Source organism: Mus caroli, unplaced genomic scaffold (genome assembly GCF_978045245.1).
Source record: "Mus caroli unplaced genomic scaffold, Mus_caroli_1 scaffold_17, whole genome shotgun sequence".
Taxonomy (NCBI): domain Eukaryota; kingdom Metazoa; phylum Chordata; class Mammalia; order Rodentia; family Muridae; genus Mus; species Mus caroli.
The window spans coordinates 45559018-45581869 of NW_028227272.1; the positions used below are offsets into that span (position 1 = coordinate 45559018).

At 42.1% G+C, this 22852-nt stretch overlaps 1 protein-coding gene across 1 annotated transcript in view; it reads left to right on the forward strand.

Annotated features, from left to right (window-relative positions):
- Morc1 (MORC family CW-type zinc finger 1) overlaps positions 1-22852 on the forward strand; it is a 200138-nt gene that overhangs the window by 161771 nt on the left and 15515 nt on the right. The window contains exon 21 of the mRNA XM_021185413.2: positions 19476-19545. Within this exon, the coding sequence (XP_021041072.1) occupies positions 19476-19545 (70 nt within the window). The remainder of the gene's footprint in view (positions 1-19475; positions 19546-22852) is intronic.

Below are 22852 nucleotides of genomic sequence, written 5' to 3' on the forward strand. Positions count from 1 at the left end.
CAGCTATGTATCTTGGCAACTGTGAAATCACTTTGAGTTTATGAAGCCAAGAGTGACAATGCTTTGGTGTTCAGGATTAATTCAAGGCCTGGCCATGTCATTAAAACCATTGTCCATATGCTCTATAGCATTCTTTTCTGTTTATGAATTGTTTAAATTGTACTGGCCCAATAGGGGACATATTTCTCCTGATTTTACTTCCCTTCAGGGGAACATAACTGATACAAGGTACACAATAGGACTATTTAAAATGAATTTATAATCCTAGCTAGCCTGTATAAAACACACACAATCCAGGTATTTTGTTTACAAACCTTGTTTAGTTTGGGCAGCTTGGGAGCTATTCTAACATATTCTCCAGCTATAAAGTCTCTTGTTACTTACTGTTTCTTCTGGCCATGGGCTCACGGTCCATTTCCTTTCATGGCAGCCTCCTCCACCTTCGTCTTCCTTCTTCTCTTCCCTTCCTGCCTTTGTAACCCCCTCACTTGATCCTCAAGTCCCATCTTTCTCCCTCCACTGCCCAATTACAGGCTCTAGCTTTTAATTGCCCAGTTGAATTGGAAAGCAAGGTTCACATAGCATCACTTGGTGTACATGAGGATCTACCCATGGGGGCAACCTTATCTTGAGAATTCATATTTACCATTAGAATACAAGCAGCATTAGAACCACCCACTACAGGACTATGAAAGAAGTTTTATTTAGAGAAAATAAATATGGAAATTTTCAAACAGAGCTCCATCAAGCCCCACGTGCTCATTTCCCACCCCTTAGCTAGGATTTTGTGGCTAATTTGCTCCCTTCTATATTTGAGTCTAGTCTTGCTACTTCCAGACATCACACGAAGCCATTGCTAGCATTTTAAGAAGCCATCAGAAGAGAAAGAAAGAAAGAAAGAGAGGAAGAAAGAAAGAGAGGAGGAAAATGAGAAAGAAAGTTAGTTGAAAAGGAATAATTTATGTATGGGAGCAGAAAAAAAAAACCCTTAATATCAATGATAAGGAACTAAAATCTAGCAAGTAAACTTGAAAGCATCTTCAAAGTTAGAAAAGAGGTCAGAATGTAACCAGAAGCTGAGAAGGAAGGGAGAGCCACTTGCAGCGTTTTAACCACAAGACCTCTGTGATGTACAGTTTGACACAGCTGCACCTGAGACTGTTAGGGCTGCCCCTTATTTTGCAGATGCATCAGCTTCTTCATCGGCTTCTCATGAAGCTGTTACATCGTCATCTTTTCTAAACCGTGCACAAGATTTTAGTAAGTGCTTATTTGGAAACTACCTATGTGCCTTTGTGTGGTATATTTCATAAGTTCTGATGAATTTTTGTGGGTGTGGTGGGTGATTTATTTGTGACTCTGTGATCTTATCAGGGTATTCATTTTCAAACTCATAGAACAAATTAATTTGCATAAGTGCACATTACTGAGATGCATATTAATTTCTGTTTGGCTGATGTTAGAATAATTCAACTAGGACATAATTACCTGTGAACGCTTATCTGTAATTTCTTTTTAAAAAAAAAATTGAAGATTCTTAAGCCCTATGATCCTTCATCCCCAGTTATCTTTTAATTACTGTGTGCATGCCTCTGTGTGTGTGTGTGTGTGTGTGTGCATGTGGTGCAGTGGATGGGTGTGTTTGTGCACTCACATGTGCACACGTGTGTTTATGTGTGTTTCATTTGTATTCTGCTTGTTGAATAGGAGGGAGGACAGCAGTCAGTGCTAACAGTGGAACAAGAGGCTGTTACTTAAGGAAGAAAAATAAACACAACAGAAAACACTCTCCCTTCACTTACCATGCTACTGTTTATTATGTTAGTGTGCGTAATTGATTGTGGAGCCTGGAGCCTTATTCCCAAGTATAACAGACTGATATGTATGGTGTGTGCAGCCCACCATAGAAAGCCCTTACCTCATGCCTGGCTGTGCTCTACTGTACTGGTTTCATGTTGTCTAGGGAACAATTTCATTCTGATTAGCATATTTTCCCTGACTGTGTTAATAATGTCTACCCACTTGCCTTTAGACAAGATTCATTTTCACAGTAGGGCATTTAATTTTCCTCCCTTCTGACTTTGGGTACCTCACTGGCTCTTGAATTGACAGTTTCCCTAGCTCAAGTGAAATGATGATAGCACCAGTTGCCCCGTACATCGTAATTCAACCTCACCATTGCTTAGGGTTCGGTCACGTGATCATCTGTCCTTCCAGGTGACCTCACTGTTGGGGCTCAGTGTTCTAACAACTTCCTCTGTTACCCTAACGTCTTCCATTTTCTCTCCTTGAAGTCTGTTTCTTTTTATTTTTTTTAATTGAAAATATCTTTTCCTACACTCTACATTCTGATTATAGTTTTCCCTTTCCCATCTCCTCTCAGTTTCTTCCTACCTCCCCTTTCATCTAGAGCCACACCCTTTCTGTCTCTAGTTAGAACAAAAGGGCAACTAAGAATAAAAATAAAATAAAAATAAGATAAAATCAAATTGGAATAGGACTAAACAAACTAAGAGAGGAAAGGGAGGGGCGGCTGGGGGGGGGACCATGAGAACATATACAGAGCAGAGACACACACATTTGTATGCTCAGGAATTCCTTAAAAACACAAAAAGCCATGATATGTACACAAAGAATCTGTAGGATTAAAAACCAAACAACCAAACAAAAAACAGCCAGGCAGTGGTGGCGCACGCCTTTGATCCCAGCACTTAGGAAACAGAGGCAAGTGGATTTCTGAGTTTGAGGCCAGCCTGGTCTACAAAGTGAGTTCTAGGACAGCCAGGGCTACACAGAGAAACCCTGTCTCAGAAAAAAACAAAAACAAAAACAAACAAAAGAAACCCCACAAACACAAAAAGTATAGACACAACATCACAACATTATGAGACAAGGAACTCCCAGAGATGCTGTTGAATTTCTTTGTATTGTCTATCTGCTCTTGGGCATGGGCCCTGCCCTGTCCAGTATTTTCAGTGTCCTCTTTTCCCATGCTCTGTGTCACTGGTAACACTCCCCTGCTTTACTCCCCAGGTCTTGGGCTCATCTGCTTCGCCTGCAGTTGCTTCAGGCTGTGTAGACTGTTGTCTCTGCCACAGCATTTTAAATTTATGCTTTGCCTTTCAGCCAGTGTAGGTCATTCGTTTTCTGAGTCCATGCAATGAACGTTAGTTAGTCCACACAATGCTCTTGGTTGGACCTTGCACATCTTTCAAAGATGCAGAAGTTTCCAACTGGGAATTAGTGAGCTTGAAACACTCTCTAGACATTGAAAAAAAAAAAACTGCCCTGCAGATAATGAAGAGTTTTCCAAAAGACATCATAATCCACTTTCAAATGTGCAAGTTAGCCTTCCAGTCCCGTTGGCATTGGACTCTTCACACCAATTTCAGCAAACTTCTTTTGTTATTCTCCACAGTTCTATTAGCCTAGGGATCATCCTTGCCAGCAATTTAGGGAAACTAGTGTGATCCAAATTTATCATCTCTGTTCCTGTAAACCTGAATTGTTCTCACATTTTGGGGTATGTGTGTGTGTGTGTGTTGGGGAGCAAGGAATATGGGGTTGTCTGAGTGTTTTACTGAAATCAGTCTCTTTTCTGTGTGGCCAGGATGAAATCTGGGGGGAAGTTCTTACCCTGAATCACTTCATCTAATCTTGATAGTATGAGGAGTAGGATTTTCATCCTCACATCACAGGCAAGGAGAATCAAAGGTCTCCCAAGGCCACACTGCTGGAGGTGCTTACTCTGAACCTCAGTGGTCCAACCATGACTCCTCCTCCTCCATTAAGGGGCTATTGTGACTTCCTGCTCTCTGTGTAGTAACTGATCAGTTATCAGAGCAGCCTCTTCCTCTTGGATCATCTGAGACAAACCAACCTTCAGTACACAAACATGAGGATTCCAAGAATACCCATGCAGTGTATTGATTGACATTAAGAATTTGGGGCTACCAATGGAGGAGCTAGAGAAAGTACTCAAGGAGCTGAAGGGGTCTGCATCCCTATAGGTGGAACAACAATATAAACTAACCAGTACCCCCAGAGCTCATGTCTCTAGCTGCATATGTAGCAGAAGATGGCCAAGTTGGCCATCACTGGGAAGAGAGGCCCCTTGGTCTTACAAATTTTATATGCCCCAGTACAGGGGAACGGCAGGGCCAAGAAGTGGGAGTGGGTGGGTAGGGGAGCGGAGTGGGGGGGAAGGTATAGGGGACTTTCGGGATAGCATTTGAAATGTAAATTGAAAAAAAAGAATTTGGGGCTAAAAAACTTTCAAAGTTGTATAGATGAGTATCTACAAGACCAATTTACAGGTCAGAATCTTGAATTGATATTTAAGAGCCAAACCATCTAAAAACTGGTATGTGTACACATACACACACACACACACACACACACACACGTCTTGCCATTGGTAGCAACATGCCTAGAGCTAAGTTATATGGAACATACCAGGCTTCGAACACAAACCATATATCTCCCCACTTGTTTCTGGAAGCTGAAAAAGGTGATCGTGTAGATGTCAGTAGGAAGGGTAGCCAGATAGAAAAGGGGCAGATAGTGGCTACTAAAACACGTTTCCAAGAGGAGAAATGGTTATAGGTTGTATAATTCAAAACAGAACTCCAGTCCACAATTATTCATGCTATACTTGAAAATAACTGCAGAAGACTTCAGAGGTTACCAACCCAGAATATTTTAGGATATGGAAATGCTAATTACCATGAAGTGCCATTCCTCATTCCTTACATGCATTGAACTTTGGTTCAATAGGTAAGGTTCCATAGGTTCCATAGGTAAGGACAATAATTATATCCCAGTTAAAAAATTTTAATGACCAATCCATGGGGCTAGAGAGATGGCTCAGTGGTCAAGAGGACTTGTTGTTCCTGCAGAAGATGCTAATTCAATCCCAGCACTGAAGTCCATTGTGAGCACCACACAACTCCAGCTCCAGGAGATCTGATCTCTGTGGATGCATGCACGTGCACACACACACACACACACACACACACACACACACACACACACACATACACAGAGCATATGTATACACATAAATAAAACTAGATCTAAAAAAAAGATCTTTTCTTTTCTTTTCTTTTCTTTTCTTTTCTTTTCTTTCCTTTTCTTTTCTTTTCTTTTCTTTTTTTTTTTCTTTTTTGGTTTTTCAAGACAGGTTTCTCTGTGCAGTCCTGGCTGTCCTGGAACTCACTCTGTAGACAAGGCTGGCCTCAAACTCAGAAATCTGCCTGCCTCTGCCTCCCAAGTGCTGGGATTACAGGCATGCACCACCACTGCCGGCTAATATAAATTTTCTTAAGCCTGTCTTTCTGTGTATCCTCCCTGTAGCTAGCCTGAACACACACACTTCCCTTTTTTTTTTTTTTTCTTTTTTCTCATTACTCATCTCTTCTTCTAGTCAGCCTGGTATCCTGTACGAGTCATCTTATAGAGGACTGTAAGAACATTTCTGGACAGTCTCTCCTCTCAGCTCTTAGGGAGGAGAGTGTCTTTTTTTCTTTTTTAAACATCACTGTGCTGATATACCTACCACTAACTTTTCCCATGGCTTAGTGTTCTCTTACTTTTACCTTTAAAAAAATCCATTATTTCCTTATTTCCTCACATTCATTGATGATATTCTGACCTGTTTTCTGTCTCAAGCATTTCCAAACTTATGCGTAAAGTTCTGATTTGCCCTACATAATCCCAGTTGGGAAAGAAGTAGAAGCTATTTTATCGTATGCAACTATGTGGACTTTTGTCAGTAGTACCAAAGTCTGGATAAACATTACTATATGGTCCCTGTTACTGCTCATAGTGTTACATCCCTGTCAAGGACCTGTCTAAATTCAAGTAAAAATTTCTGTGCATTGCTGTGTGATAAACTGGCAATTCAACCCAGATTCCAGCCAAAAATTTGGGACTTAGTTTCCACACCCAAGAGCTGGGACTGGACCTGGTAGTATCAGTCACCCATGTCCCACCACAACACTCAAAAGTGAGGCAGTCTGAGTAACTATTACTTCATTGTGCATAAAAGAAGCAGCATAAGAAAGGGGAGCAATGGGAAGAGAATAGCAAGCAGCCTATCAAAGAGTTGTGAGTTCTTTCAAGTCATGCCACAGCCTAACCTCCCTAGAGGCTCTCTGCTTAAGGCCAGTGGTGTAATCAGGTTGTCATCCCAACAGATGGCCGCAAAAGCAAGTGATTAGTTTGAAGAAAGCTCAATTTCAAAAAAAAAAAACCTTCAAGTTTGTGAAATTAAGTGAGAATAATTTCCTGAGCCTCAAATGAGAAGGACAGAAGAACAAACTTTGAAATATGCATGTGCGTGCCTTCATTTACCTTTCTGGGCTACACATTCCAGATTTATGAAGAAATTTTATGATTCTAATATGGGATGAACGGTTATTCTTTTCTTGTATCTGTCTTCATCTCCAGTATTCTTCGGTTGCTAGTATGAATATATGAAGCAAAGATAGTTTGCTAAAAACATGTGCAAATATCTTTATACCATGGTTATATGTGGATGGTTTAGATTTAAAAGAAAGAGATACTATACAACCTTTAAAAAAAGTATTACCCTATATCAGAAGTCTTCACAGCCAATGTGAATTGTGCTGAGATTATGTTTTTATATTTATTTGTTTATTATCAGTGTGCTTATTTATTATATGTGCACATGCCTATATACGTGTACCTTATGTATTCAGGGGTAAGAGGAAGTCAGAAGGAGTGTCAAATGCCCTGGAACTACAGTCATAGGTGGTGTTAAGCTGGTATGTGACTGCTGTAAACTTGAATTCCAGCCTTCTGAAAGGGCAACCAAGCCCCTTGTTGCCAAGCTCTCTCTTCCAGCCTCCCATATGGCCTTTTGATCGGGCTGGCTTTAGCTTGCTGTCTTCTGAAGAGACTTCTCCCTCTGGGGATCAGGTCTTGAGGAAAGACTGGCATATGGATTTATCATCTGAGTTAAAAGCAACACGCTCTGCCCTCCTTTTTGATAAATACTTGATATTCTGACCTGTTTTTTGTCTCAAGCATTTCCAAACTTAAGAGTTCTGTCAACAGAATTCTGTCTTCAAAAGCTTGATGGCCAGGTTATTCTCGCAGAAATACTTTTAAGAGTCCATGGAGTCTTAGATGTTTGGGGGCGATGTACACTCCAATGTTCAGAACAGAGTTCAACACAGTTTGGGGCCCAGGAAAGATCTGTGGATAAAGGAACAAGAGTGGATGGAGTCATCAACCTGTGTCAGAGTCAAACTAAGCCTCAAAGACACCTGGGTTGCTCTTCCTTTCTGTCATTCTCCCAGACCGGCCACTTGCTGCTACCTGAAAGCACCAGGGACATCTGAATGCCTGGGACCAGTGGCAGAGCTTCCCTGTAAAAATCAAAGGACACTCACTCGGTGAGCTGCTGAGTTATCAACTAGACTTCATTTATGGTGGTTAAAATCCATCCCACAGGACAACCCGGAACAACTGCAGCTAAATTTCGGGCATCAGTGTTATATGGCGACTAACCCAAAACCATATAAAGAAAAAAGAATAGTAAAGAGCCCACTTCTGCTGTATTCACCCTGCTCCTTGTTCTGGGCCCTAAGACGTTTCCATAAGAAACTACATTGTTGTCGCTGTAACATACGCAGAATTCACCCAGTGACAGGGTTTCAGAATATCGAAGCTGCCTTCGTTTCAAAAGAGGATCATTTTTAAATCAACCTTCCTTGTTGCCTTACTGTGAACCAAGAAAGTACCAGGGTTGTTTCTAATACTACCAAAACATTCCTGGAGAATGCGATATAGTCCGGAGATGCCCAGGGGCTTTGAGGAAAATTATCTATACCCAGCCTGTCTTGAGTCATCCATCAGCTGACCAGCAGACTGCTCAGACAGACAGCCACAAGATGAATGTGTGAGACATGCAAAGGTGCATCTCATGGGTGACTTAGACTGAATCTAAATAGTAGGGACCTGTGAGTGAACTACCAACCACCATGACTCAAATCATGGAGGCCAATGAACAAAGCTTTCTTGTGGCAGAGATTGTGAGGGTCAATAAAAAGATAAAGCTCATAACTTTAGCCCAAAAGGAAAGGGGAAAGTAACCGGTACCTGCTATGGTAAATCTCCATCCCAATTTAAGCCTCGGCAATGAAAACACAACGCAGTTAATACGATTACATGCTGTGTGCCTAGATTGGGCAGATCTACCGCTACACTCCCGTCTTCCACAGCTTATGAGACCCCTTAGAACTTGCAGTTTCTCCAGGTCATGTGCTTCTGCTCCGCTTTTCCTCCTCTTCCTCCTCTGCGTCCTCTCCCTCTTCCATTTTCTCCTTCCTCTCTCTCTCCACCTTCCCTTTTATCTGCCCAATCATCAGCTCTCTTTTATTTTACAGATTAAGGTGGGAAGCAGGTTTACAGGACATCACCTGAGTGTTGATTCATTCCTTGTTCACAGCCACTCACAGGAGAACAGAATTAATATCAAATATAATTAGCCTCAAGGCTATCCACAACAGGTACCCATACTCGTATCCCATGAGCCCCTTTTCATATGGTGAGAAGATGACAGGCTGTAGCTTAGGAGAAGCTTCAGTTTCCAATTCAAACCTACACGCTGCCTGCCAGTTTTATCAAATTTTGACCTGCTGTGGCTTACATTTTGTAAACAAAGTAGCAATAGCACCTACTGCCATGGTTGCTACAGGGATGCATGGGATAATTGGTTGTGATGAAATGAAAATATTCTGTGTAAAATGAAATGCATCTCTTAAAGCCACCTTTGATAATTGGAAGGAGCCAGATTCAGTCTTTATTGTGTAACCCAGAAGAAGGAAGCAGAGAAAGCAAAATTTTCCAGGGAGAATATGGGATGGAGCAAGGGCAGGTTGTGACCCCAGAAATTGTGAGTCCTGGACCTGAAAACCAGAAAGGCTAAACAGGGAAAATGTCAGTCATGGAAGAATTAGGTGTTAATGGCCCAGCAAACTTCTGCTGCAACTTTCTACACCTATGAAGTAGGCAATTTAAAGTTGATTTATAGTTTTGCTACATGGAAATGTTTCCTTTGTTTGTTTAATACAGTTCTCAGTATTTTTTATTTTTTGGTAGACTTAGATTTGTTTGTGGGAATTCAACCGAATTGTGAATTCTGATTTGAAGTGTCATGGCAGGAATTGAAAGCATATGAATAATAATAAATAATAATAACAGTAAGAAAGAATCAAGGCTGCTGTGTGTTCTAGTGTTCTCCAAGCCATAGTTGCTTGGCTACTAATGACAGTAGCATTAGTATATATTCATAGTCAATGTTGAGAAGAAGGAAAAATGACTGTGTGCTAAAGAGATGAAAAAGACTCTTTAAGGAACAAGATCTATATTTGTCTTTTAAAATGGATACACATTTTAAGAAAGGAAAAAAGTGAGGAGACATTGCAAGTAGAAGAACCCCCTACATCCTCCCCTCTTTCCCTCTCCTGATAAATAGATAGATAGGTAGGTAGGTCGTTCGATCGATCGATCGATAGATAGATAAATAGACAGACAGAGATGTGTACATACACACACAAAAGAGACAGTTGCTAAGCAGGACTTTCTGTCATTCTTCTAGGGTATTCCTGGCAGAACCTTAGGTTATAACAGGAATGTGTATTACAAAAGGTGATCTATGACATGTTAGCTCAGATTCACATTGAGAAGGGTTTGGGAAGTCATAACACTGTATGCTTGAAGTAGTAAGCAGGCAGAGCCTGCAGGAAGCTTTCACTGTGTTTCTGTTAACTGTGGAGTTTTCTCTTTTTCTTTTTTTTCCCCAATCTTTATCAGACAATGAAAATGACTGAATCAGAGGGAGAAGGAGTCAAAGCAATTAAACCAAACAAATAAAAACACAAGTAGGATCTTACTGCCTGGAAATAAGAAAAGGAAGAAGATGACGTAAACATTTGAGAGACAGATTGTGCATTGTGGTAAAGAGTATGAAAGACTTAATGATAAAATCAGTGTTCAGTCAAATGTATGCCATAAAAGATAAGGGACCAGATGAACAGTGGAATCTGCTTGGTGTCCAGTAATAACACTGAGGATTTGAGGTGTCAGCAAGATATTTGCCTTTAAAAGCAAGCTCAGTTGTGTAGGTGGGGGGCCCAGTAAAGGAGCTGCCAGCACAACTGCTTCATGATCCCATTATGGATTTAACTGTAGATATAAGAGAGGGAACAGCAAGAGCCTGGGGTAGAGAGAGGAAGAAGCAGACTGGCCATGGCCAGGACTAAGGATGTGGGAGAGAACGATGAAGGTGGTGGCAAGAAAGTAAAGAGAGTGACAGAGTGACTGAGCCAGTGGCGGGCTCAGAGGAGGGTGAGGAGCTGTGGCAATTGAGGGGCCAGGAGTCTAGCTTGTGCACTTTGACATTTCCAACAAGCACTTCTGAGTAGGGACTGGGGGGACTTTGATATGCAGCCAAGGCCAAGGATAAATGTCAGCAGAAAGCCAAATGTCCCTTCTTACAGAAGTAAAGAAGATGACTCCTTTTGGCCAGAGGGAACCCATTTTAAAAGTTCTGAGGGATACTGGTTTTTATTTAACCACCAGAACTCCTATGGTCTAGCTTGAGCTGATTTTGGGCTCTGTGGACTGCTTTTGGAGTCTGGGGAGAAAGTTTCCTTTGGGCCTGACCAGTTGGTAGTATCTAGAACAAACATGGAAGGTGGAGGGTTGCTGCTGCTGAAGGCACTGTGTGCATAAGATGTGGTAGCTTGCCCTTCTGTGGTTTCAGTTGTACAGTGAGAGGTGGAGGGGAGCAAAATAATCATTTGCTAAGGGATCATGGAGACAGAGAAGCCTACAGGAAAGAAGAAAGAATTCCGAGAGAGGGGATTTTTGTGTTCATTCCATAAGAGACACTGTGTCTAGCCTTTAAACCCTGCATTTAGCACAGAGCCAATCTGGTTGAGTCAGACTTCCTAAGTTGAGTTGCTGTTTTGTTGCCTCCACAGTGACCACTCTGGCCAGCATCATCTCTTCTAGAGCAACTACAGAAGCCTCATTAAGAATCTTAATATTTGTGGGGCAGTGGTGGCGCACACCTTTAATCCCAGCACTTGGGAGGCAGAGGCAGAGGCAGGCAGATCTCTGAGTTTGAGACCAGCCTGGTCTACAGAGTGAGTTCCAGGACAGCCAGGGCTACACAGAGAAACCCTGTCTCAAAAACAAACAAACAAACAAAAACAACCAAACAAAAAATCTTAATATTATTCTTGGCCTCCACCAGTCTTAAAACCATGAATGTCTCACTTGAAGTCTAAGTTGTCTTAAGCGCTTCCCCTACCCTGACTTTTCTAATAATTCCTCATTCCCAGACAAAACTCAATGTCCTTGCTGTGACTCCAGAACTCTAGATGAACTGAGCCGGGCTTTGACAAGCATAACAGATACATGTGTGTAGGGAGTCTGTAGACGAGACAATAAGGCTCCTTTTGGCAGACAGAAATTCCATTTTTACAGGTCCTTGAGCAATTCTGCATCTTTGCAGTTTTTAAAAAATTATTATTATTATTATTATTATTATTATTATTATTATATATTTTCTTCATTTACATTTCATATGCTATCTAGCCCCTTTCTAGTTTCCTCTCCGAAAATCCCCTATCAACTCCCCCCATCTGCTCCCCAACATGTCTCCTCATTCCTTTCCTTGCCTTCCAACACTCTAGTAAGTACTAATTGAACAAAAATAGAAAAATGGAACATGATATCAGGTACCATAAGTTCTGTAAAAGCAAAACAAAACAAACAGGCAAGGAGAAAAGAGTGTAAACCCAAGCTTTCCTTTGTGGTTTCTAATTCCTGGACTTCACTTTTGCACAGACCCTACCACTATTATCAAACAGCACACATGTCTATTCAAAATTTTGTATGCTGTTAACTATTGACCTAGATATTGAGGATCTGGCAGAGGGAAGGTTGCGATGGCAGTGCTCACTCCTTGTTCTTGCAAAGGTGACATCCTGTGCTGTGAGCAGTAAAGAAACTGCTGCTCAACTGGCCACTCTGTGGATGGGGAAGAAAAAGTTTACTCCAAACTGCCAAGGCTGTGAAGTGTGATGTAGAAGCAGGACCAGGAAAATAATAAGGAAGGGACTAGAATGAGAACCTGGGAGGAGAGAAGCCTGTGAGCTTAAGGTAGAGGAGGAGAAGGTCTGGGACCCTAGCATGGGCTTTTTGTTTGTTTGTTCATTTGTTTTTTTGTTTGTTTGTTTGTTTGTTTTGAGACAGGGTTTCTCTGTATGGCCTTGGCTGTCCTGGAACTCACTTCGTAGACCAGGCCGGCCTCTAACTCAGAAATCTGCCTGCTTCTGCCTCCTGAGTGCTGGGATTAAAGGTGTGTGCCACCACGCCCGGCTAAGCATGGGCTTTGACATGCATAACAGATACGTGTGTGTGTGTGTGTGTGTGTGTGTGTGTGTGTGTGTGTGTGTGTGTGTGTCTGAGTGTGTGTGTGTGTGTGTGTGTGTGTAGGGAGTCTGTAGACGAGGCAATAAGGGAGTGGCTCCTTTTGGCAGACAGAAAACCCATTTTTACTGGTCCCTGAGAAATCGGCAGGTGAGCTTCTGCCAGCAATCCTAGTCCAGCTGGAGCTGAGCCAAAACTGTCATTTTGGGGTTTTTCACTGCTTTGGGGGAACTGGAGTTCCCGTTGCACCTGATATGTAGGGGCAGGGATCTGATGGGACATAAGATGGCTAAGTGAATGGTTGCATGGTAGGCGGTTCTACATGCTCAGGAGGAAAGGAGGCAAGGGGAAGGGCTACGCACATCTTTGTGGGTTGTGTATATGTGGATGGTAATTTTAGGTAGGGTGTTCAATGAGCTCAGAGACGGCAGCAGTGAATGGAGGCAAGAAAAAAAGGATGGATCCAGGAGTAAAACAAAGTCACCACACAGAGAGAGCCAAAGGCCCCTAAGATCCGAGGGCGGCTGACATATTGCCAGGGGGTGGGGAAGGGGGAAGGGGGGAAGGGATGCAGAAATGCAAAGCAGAAATAGAAGGAAAGCGGCAGAAAACATGGACCAGCTGGGTCAGCTATGCAAGGTCTTATATTCCTCTTGTGCATCTGTTAGTTTTTCTTTGTAGAATTGGTTGTCACCTGATACTGAGTATGTATTGTTTTGTTTATTAAAGATCTTTCTCATACATTAGAAAATAGGCTGCAAACCGCAGGACTTTGAACTTCACACCACACCAGGGCTTGATTGCACTACAAACTCACCTTTAATGGAAAACTGAATGTGTGAATGGGAGGGGCCTGTAACAACACACTACCCATGAAGAGGAAGAAACAGCCTGTTGAATTGACAGAAGGGTATTTACTTATCTGATATCTTTCTTAAGTCCTTGACAATAAAGTGCACCCAGCGGGGCAAAGGCACCAAGGAAGAGAAGGGAAGAAACCTAATGATGGCATCCAGTTCCCTAGTTTCCTAGCAACATTTAAAGCAGGTGTTGCACAGCTGGTTACCCGGGTTCCACTCAAACATAGTCCAGGCTTATAGGTCTTCTGACCGAGAGACTTTACAAAGTGAGCAGGTGATCCTATAACTGGCCTGCCTGCCCAGCAGGAATAAACACATTCTGAAGAGACTCTTTTTCCCCCTCTAGACCATCAGAAAGAATGAACTCCCGGAAATTTGAACTTCCCTAGGAATCTCCTGCTAAGAGGGGAAATGGTTAAAGCCTAGAAGAAATCTCCTGGGAGAACTCTCAGCTCTTGGAGAAAGATTTAAAATTCTTCAGAGAACCTTGAAGGAAAGACTCAGGGCTGACACAGCAGGAGGCAGGGTACTGTACCTTGCTGGAGTGTTTAGTTATTTCATGCTTCCTGTTTTAAAGCCTACCCTTCCGTCAGGAACCCAGAGATGGGCTTGGGGTGTGACCAGATCTCTTTGTTCCCCTTCATAATGTGGCTAAAGGAGTAAATCTCCTTTTTATCCTTTGTTTTGTTTTACTTTTTACTTTTAATTGGTCTTTTGTTCTTCTTTTTTTTTTTAATTCTCCTTTTCTCCCTGCCTCCTCTCTTCTTGTTCTTTTTTTTTTTTTTTTTTTTTTTTTTTTTTTTTTTTTTTTTTTTTTTTTTTGGTTTTTTGAGGCAAGCTCTCACTATGTAGCCTTAGACCAGGCTGGCCTTGAGTGCTTCCAGATTTTCTATCCTGTGCCTTAAGTGGAATGCTGGTTTTAAAGGCATGCCCCAGCACCCTTAGCCTAATTTGGCCTTTTTTAGGTGGCTTACTGAAAAGGACAGGTGCTCTAACCTAGGAAGAAAAGTACATTTTTGGGTATCAACTGCCTACAGCAAGTGGACCCCAAGTGGAGAGGAAAGATGGCCATTCTGGCAGCTGCCTGAGTATTCTCCAGGGACACTTTCCTCTTTTTTTTTTTTTTTTTTTTTTTTTTGGTTTCTCGAGATAGGGTTTCTCTGTATAGCCCTGGCTGTCCTGGAACTCACTCTGTAGACCAGGCTGGCCTCGAACTCAGAAATCCACCTGCCTCTGCCTCCCGAATGCTGGGATTAAGGCATGCGCCACCACACCCGGCTGAGGGTTTTTTTAAATGGCAGATTTGATGGACAAAATAGGTGGGATTACAGGGTCAGAACATAACCATAAGTTAGTCATAATGACATCCTGAAACAAAAACATGATTGCAAAGTGGCCAGAATAAAGTCGTTACAACAACCTTCTGAAGCAGTGGGGGTAGGGTTGCAAGATGATTTTGAAACAAGAACATGGCTGCCATTTCCTGGAACACACAGTGCAGAACTATTTGTAGTTAAGGTTCTAAGTGGGTTATAGCCCAATCTTTGAGAAACAGAGGTTTAATCATAAACAGAAATGAATCTGGTTTGTCTGTTCTATGAGGTGGCTTTCCAGCCTAAGATGGAGGCAGGCTAGTTCATCATTGAAATCATGACTGGCCATTTTTGCAATTGGAGGCTTCGCAGGGAAAGCACATTTCATGATAAATATTGACATGTGTCAGTGTTGAGATGTTCTAATTTTAGTTAATTGTGGAGACACAATACATTATGTTGTATGTAATGTCTTACAGTTCCGTATCTTAATATCTAAATATGTTACAGGAGGTTCGCGGTTTCTTTTGAGGTGCTTAGTCTTAACATGGGAATTTGGAAATAGGACTCAGAAAGAAACTTGAGGGCCACTTAGTTTGAGAGAAAGCAAAACAGCCTTGGAAGTAGAGTTTGTAGAATGTTCCGGGGAGGAACAGAAGTTTTCAAAGTATGGATGAAAATGCCCAATGTCAGCACAAACATGCTTGGGATTTTAGAGCCACAGAAAAAACAGAATAAGGAAGATGACGTGTTAGGGTTTTGTTGCTGATGCCATTACTTGTTTTTGTGCTGTTTTCCTTGGGGCTCAAGAGAATAGTCTAAGCTTACCAGTAAAGATTGCAGATAGCTGCATTATGGGAAGGACAGCAGTAGGTAACATTACAGCTACTGAGTACTTTGGACTTTGAAGTTGCCACCCCAGGCCTGAGCAATAAAATTCAGATTCTATTCATGTGGAAAGGAGAAGTAGTTTTCCCTTAACAAGCCTCCACCCTTCTTTTCATATGCTATTTTGGATCTTGAGAAGGGGCTGTTGTTATTTTCCCTTCTGTATGTACGTTTTGTCATGGAAATTCTACTTTCTGGGGGTCCAGCCTTTCTATATTATATTATAGCCAATGAAGGGGACATACTTGTCTCTTTACAATGTATTTATTCCAGCCAGGCAGGCTGGCCACAAAATTATGCCACTCTTTTAGGCCCCACCATGCTTGTTGCAGACAAAATTGAAGTTGAGACATTTTTAAAATCATGCCAGGATTGAACTGTAATATCATTTGCCATTTGGGAGGTGTTATCTGTCTTATGGTTTAAGTAAAAAAATCTGAGCAGATATTCCCAAACTGCAGAGTGCAAACCATAGTCCAGCTACTGAAAAGATAAGGAAACGTCATTGAAGACAGATTTCTTGTGTCACCCTGAGCAAATTCAGACCCTCTAAACAAAACTGCATTGTGAGAGAAGATGAAACAGATGTTTTCCTGAAACAGATGTCTAGAACCTTACTTAGAGAAATGTAGTGTAGGCAGTGAGTTAATTAATTTTTTCCCTACACTTTAAATCTAAATACTAAGGAAAATACGCCAGACATGGTGGCATATACCTTTAGTACTGTCACTCAAGAGGCAGACGCAAGTGGATGTCTGAATTCAAGGATAGCCTGTTCTATACAGAGCAAGTTCCACAGTGAACCATTGTCTCAAGAAACCAAAACCAACCAAACAAAGGAATAAATAAAACAGGTGTCTGAGGTTGTATGGCTTTCTAGTGGATACAGCCCTAACAACACCGCACTGATAGTAGAATGAATAACAGAATAGGAAAACAATAACTTTATGAGTCCGTGTTAACAAGAACAGACTGAAATCCTCTGTGGTCCATGCTGCCTCAGAAGGCCATGTCTGTGTTGTTCTGCAGAGGGGGACCTGTTGGTGTCTGTGGCCTGTGTTACCACCAAAGGCCACTGTCCACGTTGCCATCTGAAGCCATGTTGATGTTTGTGGGTCTTGCTGCCACTGGATGCAAATTGGTGTCCATGGCCCTGTTTACCCCAAGTCTGTGTTGATGTCACTGCCACTGGGGTCATGATGGTGTCCATGAACTATGCTGCAGCAGGGAGCCATGTTGATGTCTGTGGTCTGTACTGCCACCAGAGATCCTGCTGAGGTCTGTGGTGTGTGATGATGCTGGAGACCATGTGGAAGTCGTGATCCATGCTTCTACTGGGCTGTAAAGGGTAACAGAGCAAATGTTGCCATGGTATCGGTGACTGCAGACTCACAGTTGAGAGAGGGATGTAGAAGGCTTCTGTGACAACCCCTATCCCCGTCCTACAACCCACCCCCCAAAAGTAACAGCTTAGAAAGGAAACTGTTAAAGACAACTCTTAAAAATTGTGATAAGGAGCCGGGCGTGGTGGCGCACGCCTTTAATCCCAGCACTCGGGAGGCAGAGGCAGGCGGATTTCTGAGTTCGAGGCCAGCCTGGTCTACAAAGTGAGTGCCAGGACAGCCAGGGCTACACAGAGAAACCCTGTCTCGAAAAACCAAAAAAAAAAAAAAAAAAAAAAAATTGTGATAAGGACATTGAAGTGTGTCTCTCCACAGTTGAGGGCTTCTGGCAGGGATGCTTGTGGGGAAGGACTCAGGGTTTTTGTTTTTCTTTGTTATTTTCTTTTTGTTTTCTTTTTGAAGTGTGTCTCTCCACAGTTGAGGGCTTCTGGCAGGGATGCATGTGGGGAAGGACTCAGGGTTTTTGGTTTTTTTGTTGTTTTCTTTTTGTTTCTTTTGTTTTCTTTTTGCTCCTCCTCCTCCTCCTCCTCCTCCTCCTCCTCCTCCTTCTTCTTCTTCTTCGAGGTAAAAAGGGTCTGGGTAGACCTGGGAGGACTCAAAAGTAAGTGAGCTTTGGGTGCGTGGTGTAAAATTCCCAAATAATCAATAAAAATATTATGCTGGAAAAAAAGGAGCACTAACAAGAAGTGTTCTTTGCTGGGAATAGTGCCAGTTTTGTTCAGATTAGATGCTTCCTCTGGACAAGGTCTTGTCTTATCTCATCATAAGCCAAGTCACCAAGAAAAATCAATACACATGAACAGACTCATCACACATTAAAGTGCTGATATTCAAAGACATGCAAAGTTTCCCTAAGATTGTCTTACAGCCACTCCTAACTGCTATGGAAATTTTGCTACTTATAACCTGCTCAAAGCTATTTAGTCCAAATATAGAGAAGCTTAGTATCATGTAGCCTTTCTTTATATAGCAGAAAAAACTATTAATTTTATGTGGTGTCAGAAATATAGGAAGGCATACATTTGAAAGTCACTCTCAAGATTTTTACAAAATGAACTTCAGAAATATGCATTTTCCTTTCTTTTCCTGGAGAATTCAGATAGTTGCAATGTAAGCATGAACATATTCTAACTGCACCACAGTAACTGAAAAGGGACTGTTTCCCCTGCCTGGGAGGCTCTACTTTCTGTTTGAATGGAATAGCCAAGGGCAATGATGGGCAGCTATAGTTATTCAGTTGCTAGGCTACAGGTGTGCCGATTAACCTGCCTTGAGACTGTGCCGTTTCCAAAGTGTTGTGCAGGAATCCACCGTTGTTTCCTGGTAAAGGGGAAAAGGCAGTTTGACTTCCCTTCTAGCCATGTTTGGTTAGAGGTGTGTATGGATGAGGAAGGCTAAGGAAACCCTCAGAATGAAGAATCTTAAGGAAACAAGCTACCTCTGCAGGTGTGCATGGGGTGGGTGGGGGTGGAGTCCCCAAAACAAAAGACAGGGCAGAACCTCGTCTTCTTTCTATTTTCGTAATCTTTTAAGTCATTAATTTTTTAAAAAAATATTTATTGTTTTATGTTTATATGAGTACACTGTTGCTGTCTTCAGATACTCCAGAAGAGGGCATTAGATCCCATTACAGATGGTTGTGAGGCACCATGTGGTTGCTGGGAATTGAACTCATGACCTTTGGAAGAGCAACCAGTGCTCTTAACCGCTGAGCCCAAGTCATTAATTTTTTAACTGCTTATTTTTCCACCTTGATAAAATTTACAACATATTTAAAGGCATCATACTGAGTTTCTTTTTTGTCCTTGAAGGTCACAATCAAATTCATCTCCCCTTTCCCCATGGCCCTCCTCCTTCCCTGTGCTCCTCCCACTTCTCTGTGCCCCTTCCCCTTCTGCATGCCCCTCCTCTCATCTATGGAGCTGTCTTCTGGAAATGTAAATCTGTTTCCATTGAGCCCTGTCCTTGGGACTCCCGGGAGAATTCCCAGTGTGAGGTTAGGTAAGGGAGATTTACAATTTAAGGAATGTTATTCCTCACCCTGACTTTACAAACATCCTTCATAGAGATCTGCCTGCATCTGAAGCTGGAGCACTAGATTTAAAGGTGAGCCCCATCGCAGTCAGCAGCCTCCATCAGTTTTCTTGCACCGATGCTGAGCTCCTGCTTTGTCTTAGCTGTGTGATGAACCTCGCCCAAACTACACATTTATTCCCAGTGAATCAAATACTTGACTCACTTGCTGCAGCCTCTGTTACAGCCACATGTAAGATCAATTTTAGAAATAAATGGGTCTTTTTAAAAGTCTGTAGAGATGCTAGGAGTGAGTGTAGAGTCTCAAAGATGGTCATTCTGGAGGGACTCACCACCATAGCTGTCTCCAGTGACTGTTCACTGCCTCAAAAACCTGGCCATAGTTTGGTGCTGGTTTGCTTATGGTCTGCGGTCTGTGATGTGGATGCTGCGTTTCAAGGCTTGGCTCTGCTCTTTCCTATGTCCTATGTGCTTGCACAATTTTAAATGGAGAATTTGTTTTTCAGGTTTGGGATCAAAGCAGCACCAAGGTCTCACTGAAACAAGAAAAAGAGGAAGTTCCACTTGCAAAACCAGGTAAAACAAAGCCAAGCGCTCTAGATTTTATGCTGTTCTCAGTCTTTGACTGCCTGGACAGCAATTTGGACTTGAATAAGCTCGGTTTGTTTTGTTTTGTTTGTTTGTTTGGTTGGTTGGTTTTTGTTTTTTTGAGACAGGGTTTCTCTGTATAGCTCTGACTGTCCTGGAACTCACTTTGTAGACCAGGCTGGCCTCAAACTCAGAAATCCGCCTGCCTCTGCCTCCAGAGTGCTGGGATTAAAGGCCCACGCCACCATGCCTGGCTTTCTTTCTTTCTTTCTTTCTTTCTTTCTTTCTTTCTTTCTTTCTTTCTTTCTTTCTTTCTTTCTTTTGGTTTATAAGCTTGTTTTAGAAGAGCAGGTCTCAACCTATGGGTCGAGACCCCTTTGGGGTCACATATCAGACACTTAAATTATGATTTATAACAGTAGCAAAATTACAGTTAGGATGCAGGAACAAAATAATTTTATGGTTGGGGTCACCACATGAGGACCCGTATTATGTGGTCACAGTATGAGGAAGGTTGAGATCCACCATTCTAGAAGGAGAAAGGATAGAAGGAGAATGTGCTTTTGACAGTGCAGAGAGATGCCTCCTGTCTGGGAACAGTGTCCTGCACACTGCCCCACTGCCTTCAACTCACACAGGCTTGAGCCAGGCCACATTGAATTCACTTTGGATAATAGTTTTTTTGTTGGGATTCAGACCTGGAACAAAAGGCTGAGGGGCATATTTTACATACCAAAGTGTACCTGGCCGGCCTCCAGGTTCTCTTGGCATCTCTCAGTCCCTAACTGTTTCAAGGTATGGCTGGCAGACCTGACCTCGGCCCTGAACTTTCCAGCAGTCACTGGGCATCCCCTCCCCTAGAAGCCAACAACATTTTGCTGGAGTTACACCCCCCTTCTTCCCCCCCACCTCTCTCTCTCTCTCTCTCTCTCTCTCTCTCTCTCTCTCTCCCTCCCTGCCCCATGTGTGTGTGTGTGTGTGTGTGTGTGTGTGTCTATATGTCTCTGTCTTTCTCTCTCATCTTTCTCTGCTCCTGTGCTCTCTCTTTCTCTTGCCCCTCCTCTGTCTCCCTCCCATGGCAACTTCACCGATCCCCTTCTATGTGGTCAGTGTCAGAAAGCTGCTTCCCCATAAACCTGCCCTTTCTATACTCTACTCTGGCTCAACTCAGGCCACCATGGAGAATATCTTAACAATTTTCACAATCCATTTTAAAATTATAATGTTTGCCCCAGGTTTCAGTCTTCTACTCTTCCTTCCTGCTTTTATGATTTCCCCAAGACTCCCCAAGAATATCTCAGCAAATCTATTCATTATTTATTTCATGCTCATACGATTTAATGCATTTCAGATGAGATTTGAACTTACAGCAGAAAGTTCTCATCTAACAACATTCAAGTCAGCAAAAATCTCCATGGACAGCTGTCCCTAGGAAACCTTCATCCTTCGTAGTAGCCATTCTTCATCAGTCCAGTATTTGTGTCTCATCCTAAGGCAGCCATTGTGCATTCTCTCTTTACCACTCTGTCCCTGGTCCAGGCAACACACACAGTGCACTCACTCTCATCATCGCCTCTGGCTGTTTTGTTTGTTTTTGTTTTGGGACGAGGTCTCACTGTGTAGGCCTGGCTGGCCTGGAATGAGCTGTGAGGACTGACTAGTCTCAGACTACAGAGCTCTGTTGGCCTCTGCCTCCTGAGTGCTGGAATTTAAGGTGTGCACTCCCATGCCCAGCAATTGTCCTTACAGTAAACTTAAATTCCAAAGTCTTTCTTAGTCTTCTTACTTGGTGACCCTCAGCCAATATACTTGACTTTGTCATTCCTAGCACTTTTTTCCCCCTCTTTTACTCCTTTCCTCTTTCATCTACACCATCATTTTGCAATCGCTTCCCTGGCAATGTGTTTTTCCTGGCATCCTCTGTTTCCTCGGTAATGTCTTCCTGGCATCCTTTGTTGCTTCTATAACCTTCTCAGCTATTTACTCACAACTTCACTTTTGAATTCATCAGTGAGGCCCTAAGAAATCACAGTCTTTCCTTTTCATCTTAATTAGAATGAGTTTTAATTCTACAACAAGGACTTTTTTTGGTAATGGTCTCTTAATTTTAAAGCCAACATCTTAATTTTAGTGTCAGTTTTTCAGAGGTTTCCAACCACTACTTTGCCATCAAGTGTGGTTCCAATTGGTAATACAAAAATTGTTAATATAATTTTGATCTTAAAATTCATATTTAACTTCAAGTACTCATTTGAAGTTTGGCCAGAATGAATTTTGAAATATTTCCAATGTTTGTCATTGTGGACTAGTTGACTGTTGTTTTTGAATACAAGTCAGCAGGCAAAGCTCGTGGTGCCAAGCATGCTCTTGGAGAGCCTGTACATCCATTAGTTCCTTTTGTGTTTGCCTTAAGGGAGGTTGGCCAGTCCTCATCATTCTAACCCTTTCCCTGTTGCTCTCCTGTTCTACTTGGCCTTCAGTAGCAATAAACTATAGCAGTGATTAATTCTGTGAAGCAAAAGTACCAGGAATGTCATAACAAGGAATTGCTGGGCTGGAGACATGGCTCAGTGGTTAAGAGCACACTGACTGCTCTTCTGAAGGTCCTGAGTTCAAATCCCAGAAACTACATGGTGGCTCACAACCATCTGTGATGAGATCTGACTCCCTCTACTGGAGTATCTGAAGACAGCTACAGTGTACTCACATATCATAAATAAATAAATAAATAAATAAATAAATAAATAAATAAATAAATAAATCTTAAAATTACAAGGAATTACTGAGCAGGATAGAAGCAACTCACTCAGCTACTTCATGAGCCACAATGCAATTCCACACGGAAATTGTAAACTAAATGGCCAACTTCTCTTAAACTATAATTCTGAGATTTCCTGAGTGATCAGATCTTCTAGAAATAGCAGACTTCTTCCTGCTCTAAAGTTCAACTCTCTAGTGGAGCCTCCACGCTCATCTAGACTCAGAACTCTGAACCTGAATCCCAACGTGAGAGTGGCATATGAGAGGAAAAACAGGGTCATCTTAGGAGAAGGTAGAGTGAGAGGTGACTTGAGCAGACTGTATCGGCTTTCCACACATTCGTAATCGTAAAACATTACAGGCAAGAGGTTGCAGAAGTTCTTAGATCATAATTACACCAATATATACTTCATTAAAATTATTACAAATTCCCTTAAGAATGTGTTAAAAATTGCACTGAAATTGGCATAATTTACAAATGGATGTTTAACACATATTCAGACTCTACACAGGTAGTTAGTGAGCTGGCATTTTC